At 39.7% G+C, this 10,641-nt stretch overlaps 1 protein-coding gene across 1 annotated transcript in view; it reads right to left on the reverse strand.

The window, feature by feature from the left end:
* LOC109393952 (partitioning defective 3 homolog B) overlaps positions 1-10,641 on the reverse strand; it is a 620,394-nt gene that overhangs the window by 24,703 nt on the left and 585,050 nt on the right. The window contains exon 11 of the mRNA XM_019663698.1: positions 1,569-1,754. Within this exon, the coding sequence (XP_019519243.1) occupies positions 1,569-1,754 (186 nt within the window). The remainder of the gene's footprint in view (positions 1-1,568; positions 1,755-10,641) is intronic.

Here is a 10,641-nt window from a genome sequence, read left to right on the forward strand (position 1 = left end):
TGTGATGAACAATGAGCCAGTTTGGAGCCCAGAGCTGTCAAGGCTTCACCTTTGGTGTTGGCCCTCTGACACTTCATGAACAGCACATCCTGTTGCTCCAAGGTGCGGGGGAAATGCAGGGAGCGCACTCAGACGCGTGGACCTATGGTGTGATGGAGAGACACCAGCCTGAATCTGAACCCTTCTAGCTGCCCTACAGAGTCGGGAGGAAAATAAAGGCTCACTGATGTGTGTTACAAAAGTTCTGCCATTATTTACTACGCAACAAAAGCTATCTAATCCAAGGAGTGCATCAAAAAACTGTCTATCCACCATGCATTTCTTCCTTCCCAAGGAAAAAGACATTAGCTCAATGTCTAGGTCTGAAACAAGAGTGAAATGGTAAGTGTAAGAAGAAAAACGCCTTGACGAAGCCAGGAGGCGAGGACCAGCGGTGATCCGGTAAACCCTAATGGGGCCTTCTTGGCTTTCGTATGGGAGATGGCACACATTATTAGTATCAAGATGATTTAAAATGGCTAACATTTAGTGAAAGTGTACCATAGTACTGTGCTAGGCACTTATACATGCTGTCTCTTTTTGTCCTCACAAGAGCACCACCGGGAGGTAGGTGCTACTAATTTTACTCTTTTTACAAATGCGGAAATTGAGGCACATTGAGGACAAGTAACCTGCCTACATTCACAGAGGGTAAGAGCAGTGCAGGCAGGATTCAAGGTCACTCAGGAAGTGACCTTGTACAGCACACAGGGAAGACGATAGGGAGAACAGCTGATGACAGGCACAGACTGTTTTTGCCAGCCTATCATCACGTTGCTACTTTAAGTACATGGTGTGTATTAGTTTATTTAATCCCTAGAACCTTACCAATTAGGTATCGTTCATTATTCTGAGTCTACAGCTGGGAAACAGGAGAAGAGCAGGTCGTGTGCCTTGTCCACATTGGCACACAGCTAGCAAGTGGCTGAGTTGGATTTGAACCAGGCCTTCTAGAAAACCAGTATATTATGCTATGTTAACAGCTAGGATCCCGACCCAGCATAAAAGGAAGAATCATGTTCTTTCTTTTTTATAATTTATAAGCGTCTCCAAGTTACAAGGCAAACACACATTCCTAGCACCACGGCTATCTTCAAGTGCATAAAATGTGATAAATGATCTTTATACCACACTGACTCTCAGGCTCCACTGAGCTGTCTTCCCTGCGAGCAAAACTTTATTTGCTGCTTTTACGTTGCCTTATTTTAAGTTTTTTTTTTTCTGATTGTGTATTTTTAGGCTCAACTCTGTCATGTTACAAATTCAGAGTAATTCTAATAGAGTAATACAAAGAATGCAAGAAAGAATATTAATCACGATGGGTTTTCAGAACCGTCTCTAGGAAATGAAATCAAGCAGTTCAAGTGTGAAAACAGGCAACTGTTGCACAGATGTGTTCACACGTGCATTTCCAGCCCGGGGCAGGGAAGCCTCGGTGGCCTGAAGCCTGGACACACTCTCGCCATCCAGTCCTCAAGCCTCATCTCTAAGTCCCTTCACACTGACGTGCAAACATCATTCCCACTCACCTTAAAAGCAGCACCTCCGTGGATGATGGATTTGATAAAAATGCCCAAGTCTGTTCCAGTTTCTCGAGATTTGTTCCCCTTCAAGCTCACCCCAAGACCAGCAGAACCAGAATCATTCAGGGGGATTTCGAAGGTGAGTTGCTCACTGGTTTCCAGGGAGAGCGCATAGCAGTCAGGTTCTCCTTTCTGTTGGGAAGTGCACATACAAAGAGGGAAGGGAAGACAGCAGGTTAATATTTACACACTCAGATGGACAAACGTAGATGCATTTGGCAAGACAGGATGACTGGGCCTCTAGAAGCTGTGATCCTGTTCCCAGTGGGCAAAGGTTGGTCTTCTCTCTCTGTAAGGAGCTGGCACCATATCCAAGAGCTTTGGGGAATGCTATTTGGTGATGGCCAACAGAGAGGGTTCTTTGGCCAGGCAGGGTCATGCCATTTGAAACGTCGCGTAAGTGTGTAGAAATTCAGTAGAATATTCTCAATCATTAAAGACATTCGACTTAGGGAATGTTAGGTGCCAGGAAAGACTTTAGAGGTAGTGTGGTTGTAACACCATGTTACAGATAAAGATACGGAGCTTAGCATAGAAACATGCGAAAACTTTGAGAAAATATTTGGCTTCTATAATTTAAAACATATCGTTTACCATGATGCAATGCCATTGATAAAGACTGTCAATAGGATACAGAGCATTGAAAAAAATAAAATGTTATGTTCAAGTTAGAGAGATGTGCTTTATAACAGATACCACTGAATTAAATTTCACTTTGTCAAATCTCAGGCCGTAAGTGTGCTTCTTGGGGTAGTGTAATTCACGGACAGTTTTTAAACCTAAACAAAAATGACAATATACAACAAACACAGCTGTCCTCTTTGACGAATGACACCTAGTCACAAGAAGAGCTGAACTTAAAACACACAGAGTATAGCGGCCAAGGCACTTGTAGTGTTCAAATACCCAGGGAGAAGCCTGTGATGAGTCACACCTGGCCCCTAGTGGTTAGAGCTGTCCACATGATAAACTTCGTAGGGGCCCCTTCCCTGCCCTCTCAAGTTTGCAGAAATGTGAAACTCTGCCATGATCTTAACTGAAAAAATTAAAAATGAGATAACCCTGGAAACCATCAATTCATTCTAGGTTGGTATAATAGTTCCTTGCTCTCTGTAATTATGTCTAGAGACTCTCAACTTAAGGTCACTTTGAGGGACTCTTATGTAAAATTATGTATTTTAAAAATTACTGTGAGTGTCTGAATGTCAGTCACAAAATAACAACTATAAAACCCAAAGTAGCAGAGAGCCCATAATTAAATCATGATTAGGAGGTCTGATCATAGCCAGATCCAATGATGTAGCATTTTCAACTCCTACCAAAATAGAGAAAACCCATGTCTAACTTTAAAGAAATAGTTCCTTCATTTCTTTGTAAATGGAGTTGGCTGTAAAGGTTTTGACAATGGATAGTTCCAAAGAAATGAAACTTTATTGCTTAATTTAATAAACGTATTACAGGTTAGCTCTTTTAACTAACTCATTATGTTATTATCTAAGAAAAAGTCCTTTTATTTGATTCAAACTAGCTGTCTTTTTTCCACTGGAATGCCAGAGTTAAATACTAAATGTAAATTATTAGCTTTCATCTTTGTTTCCCAAAATGCCCTATTTACAATCGATATCATTTCATAATCATTTATGTTTCCAGGCCTCTCAGGGATTTGGTCAATTTTAGTCTAATAAAATTCTACTGAATTAAAGTATACATTAAAGAACAGCCGTTCTTACTAGAAGTTTGTGAACACCAGTTTAGAGAGACTAGAAAGCTTCCCTGGCTTTTTATCTATTAGAGACAAAGTGACACAAGGACAAGTTTTGCCTGAATAACACTTTCAAACCACTTTATTCTATAATCAAATCAGTTTTCTTTTGGCAGCTCCATTTAATTCTTAAAAAGACTGACAACCATTATTTGCACTAATGCCTTTCATTTATTATAGAAGTGGTAAAAACAAAATAGAAATCAGATGATATTATGGCAATCTTTTCATTTTAAACTTCAAATTTATTCATTTTTTCTAGTCCCTGATATCTGAAAGCTAAATATAACAACCAAAAATGAGCCAGAGGCTAACAATGATTGTTTCTGTTCTGTCAGAAACATATCAATATACTTACTCTTCAACTAATCAATATACAACTACCCTTTGAGGGTTATTATCATGCTTATTTCCAGATGACAAAACTGAGATGCACAGCAGTATGTAAGTACCGTGTGTGCATGTGTGTAAGTACCATGCTTATGGTTCTTAAGACTTGGCAGTGCTACAGTTTTGTGGAACCCAGGCAGTGTGGTTCCTGTGCCAGACTCTTAGCTGCTAGGCTAAGTCTCTACTTCTGTGAACCGCCATGGCTTGGCCTGGCCACAAGAAATTCAAAGACAGGTTCCTACAATGACAGTAAGCCGCCATGCGATTTCACATTCTCCACCCAATTACAGTTATGTTTTATAGCTTTCTCCGGCTATACCAGGCTAAAGCCATAATTAGTGGTCTCTAATAATAGCAAACTTCCCAGTGGTGAAGGAAGCCATTACGGCAGTTAACACAGCCATTTCCTCTGTTAGAAATAAATGTCCCTTTACCTAATGTACAAAAAAATCAATATGCTGAATGCCTTCTTCCAATACTCTTGCCTCAACTAGTAACTCTGAAAATGAAACTCACATCTTGCCAGACAACATTTTGTAGCAGGATGGAAAGAGGTATCAAGTCCTTGCAAGAGTCCCAAATATGGGACCTTCGGAATAGGATGAACCCAAAGGCAGTGGCACATCCAGACCGCGGACCCTCCCTGGCTTCCTGGCTTTTGGACAAGAGCTTTCCCAATGGTGTCGGGAGTATCCCTTGCTTTTTCCACCCAAGACATCCAGTCGGGGGGAGGGGGAGAACCAAAGAGGAAAGCCTGGAGTAGTAAGGAAAATCTTGTGAATTTTATTGATATATTTTGTGTCTTTTCATGATCTCTTATGCTTTGCCACGACCAGCTGTGTCTCTAGCTTTGAAGTCCTTGAGGTTGCTAGAGCTGGGCTCAGGATGGACGCTCCAATGCCCCGACTTCACGTGCCTAGACCTAACACCCTAGCATCCGCCCTGGGCCAGACATACAGGATCCTCAACTCAGGTTTTCCCGACCTCAGTATTTGGGGCCCGATAAATCTTTGTTGTGAGGGACTATGCTGTGCGCTGCAGGATATTTAGCAGACTTCCTAGCTACTACAAACTAGATGCCAATAGTACCTCCTTTCTCAAGTTGTGACAACCAAAAACGCCTTCAAGTCACCTCCAGTTGAGAACAACAGCCCTGAATCAACAATTGCCAAATGCAGTCAAGGTTAAGGCAATGAGGGTCCAGAGAGACCCAGCAGGGGTAGCAGTAAAAGCCCCTGCATCTCACTGTGCCTCAGGCTCACAGCTTCATGACCGACCATTTAGTGGGTCAGAATGAACTACTGGTGAATCCAGCAATTCGTTATATCTCTGGTTATATGGTAGTTAATTTTCCAGAGGCAGAAATGTGATCTCTGTGGCATGAACAGAGTAGGAAAGGAGATAAATGTTTAATTTATTGTTACATAGGCAAAATGCTGCCTTTTATTTATATCAGAATCCAGAAGAAAAATGCAGCCCATCAAGTGGTGTTTGTCAGGTTAGTTATGCTTACATGTATTCTTATTTATTAAGAATCACAAAATTATATAAATGGTTCTGACACAAAGACTTTTAATCATGTGAGAATATGATATGAAATTAAGCACAAAAGCTTATGTGTATAGTATACTTCAGTTATGTAACATATACACTCTATACACACCCTCAGACACCTACCCATCTACCTATTACTTACCTGCCTCCCATCCCACCTCATCTATTTCTATAGAAAACAAAATGGTTACCTACTGGTGCTGGAATATGGACCATTGCTTTCTTTATAATTTTTCTGTGTTTTCCAAACATTTCTCAATTATTATAAGAAAATATTGAGTTGCCGGAAAAGTCATCACGCATTTTTGCAACGAAAAACATAGAAAAAAATACATCATGACTTTTCCGACAACCCAATATTTATAAAAGAAACCTATGAAGGTATAAGAACTGTTTGCTATATTATTGTACCTCCAACTACAGAGATGATAAACACATCTGTATAATGGCACGCACACATGCGCATGCGTGCGCACACACACACACACACACACACACATTGTAATTCTATGTATACTTTATATATACCCTATAGTAGAATATACACTATATATGTTCTTTAAAACGACACATAATAAATATGTATATATATTCTATAAATATATACATGTGCATGTGTGTGTATATAGTATATTTACAGCTCCTCCTAGAATCACCAATGGCTTCCATGTTGCTAAATATGATGTTCAATTCTCACTTTTCATTTTTCTTGTTCTACAGTATCATTAGACTCAATTGCTCAAAACCCTACTTCTTGAAATATGAGGTGTGATAAAAAAAATATGGTGAATGTTTAAATTAAAAAAAATTTACAGTAAAAGAGACATTGCCATTAATTCCCCTCAAAATTCTCCCCCCTCACTTCAAACACACTTATCCTATTGTTCTTGTCACTTTCTGAAGCAGTTCTTGAAGGCACTCATTTTTCGTGAGTGCCTTTAGTTGCGCTGTCATGGCTGCCTCCATGTCCTGAGTCATTTTGACTTTGGGGAAGAGCCAGAAGTCTCATGGTGCCAGGTCTGGTGAATGAGGTGGATGAGGACACATCATAATGTTTTTATTTGACAGAAATTGCCCTATACCAGAAGCAATGTTGGTCACACTCAACTGATTGCACTGAACAAGTTAAAACTTGTCACACACTATTACTAAGGTTCCATGCACTGCTTCTGTATTGAAGATCCCTGCCTTTCTGTTGCGTGGCACTTGGCAGCAGCATTCACTGTATTTTGTGATCACAACGGAAAGGCTCCATGTCATACATCACTTCTAACACAGCAATTTCTGTCAAATAAAAATATTATGGTGTCCCCATCCACCTTATTCACCAGATCTGGCACTGTGCAACTTAGGGCTCTTCCCCAATGTCAAAATGACCATGAAAGGTAAACATTTTGAATCAATTCAGGACATCAAGGGAGCCACAACAGTGCAACTAAAGTCACTTATGAAAGAGGACTTCCAGAACTGCTTCAGAAAGTGGCAAGAACAACGGGATTAGTGTTTTCGAAGCAAGGGGGCATATTTTGAGGGGGATTAATGGCAATGTGTCTTTCACTGTTAATACGTTTTTTTTTTTTTAATTCAAACATTCACTGTATCATTTGATCATACCGCATACTTTCTTTTCGTGGTTCCAGGACATCGCTCCTTCATAGTTGACTTTCTACTTCACTGTCTACTCCTTTTTAATCCTGTTGGCAGATTCTTTCTCATCTCACCAATCCCTAAATACTGAAGTGTCCTAGGAATCAATCACCTGAGCTTTGATTTTTTCTCCCATCCTCACGTTCTAAGTTACCTCATCTAATTTCACGGTTCTAAATGTCATTTACACACTCATGAACCACAAATTCATATCTGCACTCCTCTTCCTTAAACTATACATGCATAGAACCAATTTTCTTGTGATCAACTTCATTAGGGTTTTTATCTTGAAATTATCATGGCCAAATAGATCATCCCTTAAAGTTGTTCCTCCTGAACAAGTTAATGGCAACTGTATTCCTCCAGATATTCAAGCAAGAGACCTCAATGTCATTGTTGACTCCCTTTTTATGAGGTCTGACAAGTAAGTTCGAGAATTTGTTGCAATGATGTTGCTAACCTTTTTTGATATCAAAAGGATTATTCATTATGAATTTGTACCAACTGGACAAACAGTTAATCAAGTTTATTATTTGGAAGTGCTGAAAAGGCTGCATGAAAGTTAGACGAAAATGACCCGAACTTTTCTCCAACAATGCATGGCTCTTGTATCCTGACAATGCACCAGCTCACATGGCACTATCTGTGAGGGAGTTTTTAGCCAGTAAACAAATAACTGTATTGGAACACCCTCCCTACTCACCTGATCTGGCCCCCCATGACCTCTTTCTTTACCCCCCAAAAAAGGAAATATTGAAAGGAAGACATTTTGATGCCCTTCAGGACATCAAGGATAATACGACGACAGCTCTGATGGCCATTCCAGAAAAAGAGTTCCAAAATTGCTTGGTAGGGTGGACTAGGCGCTGGCATGGGTAAGTAGCTTCCCAAGGGGAGTACTTTGAAGGTGACTGTAGTGATATTCAGCAATAGGGTATGTAACACTTTTTCTAGGATAAGTTTGACCCTAGGCGTCTGACCTTGTATCAACGCATCAAGGCATACAGCAACCCATCAACAACTCCTTTCAGCTCTACCTTAAGAACATACACAGAACCCCCCCACCCTAACCATCTCCGCCACTGCTTCCCCCCGATCCTCTCTGTGATCATGCTTCCTTTCTGCCTGCCTGCTTCAGACAGTGTGGTCCTATTGAAACAAATACTAGGAACCTTCTAATGACTTCCCACCTCATTTGGAGGAAAACCCAGTCCTTAACAATGTCCTGAAAACTCTACATAAGTGGAGCACCCTGACCCTCCTCTCTGACCACATCTCCTATGACTCACCCTGCGCCCACCACACTGGTTTTCCTACTTTTCTTCAATACCACTGCATGCTTTTGCCCCAAGTCTTGGCACCACCTCTTTCCTCTGCTTTGAATGCTCCTCCCCTATATTTCTACAGACCTCCTTCCCTCACTTCCTTCAATTCTCTGTTCAAATGCCAATTTATCAGTGAGGTCTTCCCTGACCATTCAGTTTAAAACTGTTTTAAGGGCCTCCCAACACCACCCTACCCATGTCCATTATTCTTTGTTTTCTCCATAGCATTTATCACACAGTGTGTATCTGCTTGCTTATTTTTCAATAATGTCTCTTGAATGCAGGAACTTTCATATTGTTCCCCCCCCCCCCACCAATGTATCACTAGTGCTTAAAACAGTGCCAGACTCAAAAATAGGCACTGGATAAATATTTGTTGAATGAATAAAGAATATATATAAGTGTCCAACAGTATGTGCTTGTATGTATATGTATATATGTGTATCTGTGAATTTGTGTGTGTGTGTGTACAAATAAATAAATTGCTGCACCACATTTGACTCCTACCGTTCCAGATTCATTCATTTAAATGTTTATACAAATACAAATTTTCACTAAAATAATTATAAAATGAATAAAGTATCGCAGTTATAAGGAAACTTAAAAGTAACCTACTTCCAATTCTCTTTCATACTATACTTCCTGTTCTGAGGGGAGATAATATCCCAGCTCAGCGTCAAGATCAAACCCTCAATGAAAGCACCAAGATGTGTCATAGCTATCACTTTGTGATACACATTGAACTATTCATGGTTGTAAATTGCATCATGTACCTGAAATCATTCGTTATATTGCAAACAGCAACATTCACAGTACACTTCATCAAGTTTGGGAAGCACAGTGAACAAGTACCCAAAGCTACATTATCTATCTACCTATCTTTCTGTCTCTCCATCCATGCATATACGTATATGAGTATATGTGCACACAAACATAAATAAAAGTTTCATGAGACAATACTTACCCAGAGTGCAATGCATTCTACTATTTTCTATGCTGTTTTACTTTTTAAAAAATTTGGTCACAACTCACTACATTGATCTATTAAGATCATAATTTTCAATTTGGAAAACACTGCCATGATGTGTATATATAGGTATTATATTTGTTAAATAAAAAAGTGAAATGAAATGGAAAACCAAATGATGAGTAAAATATTAACTGCCTTTTTTTTCTTAATTTTTATAAGCCATTTTAATGCTTTATCCTATCCATCCCTAGCCTTAACCTTTTATTCTGTTTTACACAAACTTTTGTCAAGCTCTTATAGCTGTTTGTTCTGTTACCATCCTAATTACCTATGTTTTCCGGTCTCCCTCCCATTCAGTTATTCTCTTCTTTTGTTCCCTGTAATGCTATTTCTATATCTAAGCACAATGAATAGCCTGTCATGGTTGGAATTCCGAAATGAGACTGGTTCATTCTGGCTCAGGTAACAAGAGTCACTCTTTCCAACTGTAGTCATTCAACACATTTTTATCAAATATCTACTATGTACTAAATAAACACTGTAATGTGAAAAGGCCCATCTACACAGGATACAACTGGTAAAAAGTTTATTGAACAACATGGGAGGGCCCTTCTGTTCTGTTCACAGTATTATCTGCAGGAAAGAAACAGAATTTAAGAATAAGAAAGAGGAAACAGAGGAATCTACACAGCAGGACCTTGCCAGATATTCTAACCATTTTTAGTAAACAAATATCAAAAGTAATTCCTTGGCGTGAGAGGAGGGAAGGAGGGGCAGGAAGAGGGATGACTAGGGAGGCATCCATATTATTAGCTTAAGACTGTTCCAAATGGGGCCGTTTCTGGGATCACAAATGTCCTTGTACTGCAAAGCAGCGCTTGAGTCACACATGCAAGTGGTAATAACCCAGCTTTTCAAAGCCCGGGGGAATCCACCAGTCTGCAGGGCCAGTGTTCAATTTCCCAGAAGCCCAGGTCAGACCTGAAAGCATCCCCGCTGAACCTTTTATGGCCCTCATTTCATTAAATACTGTGTTCTTGGCTCAGCACGAGTAAGCTCTGGATGTCTTTGCCTTGCCTCCCCAACGTGTAATTAGTCTGTGTTGTAAGCAGCTTACTCTAATGCAAGAGTTATGTTTCACATATAATCATTTTGTCAATTACGAAAACTCAAACAGAAGGGTTTTAAGAAAAAAAAGAATGTATATGTGTGTGTGTGCGCGTGCGTGTGTGTGTGTGTGTGTGTGTGTGTATATATACATACATTCTTCATATGCTTTATAAATGAACATTTTATATAAAGCAAAAGCCTTACCTGACAAGTTTGCCACAATATTTGATTTATTTTTTTTAAAGATTTTATTGGGGAATT

Source organism: Hipposideros armiger, unplaced genomic scaffold, assembly GCF_001890085.2.
Source record: "Hipposideros armiger isolate ML-2016 unplaced genomic scaffold, ASM189008v1 scaffold_399, whole genome shotgun sequence".
NCBI lineage: Eukaryota > Metazoa > Chordata > Mammalia > Chiroptera > Hipposideridae > Hipposideros > Hipposideros armiger.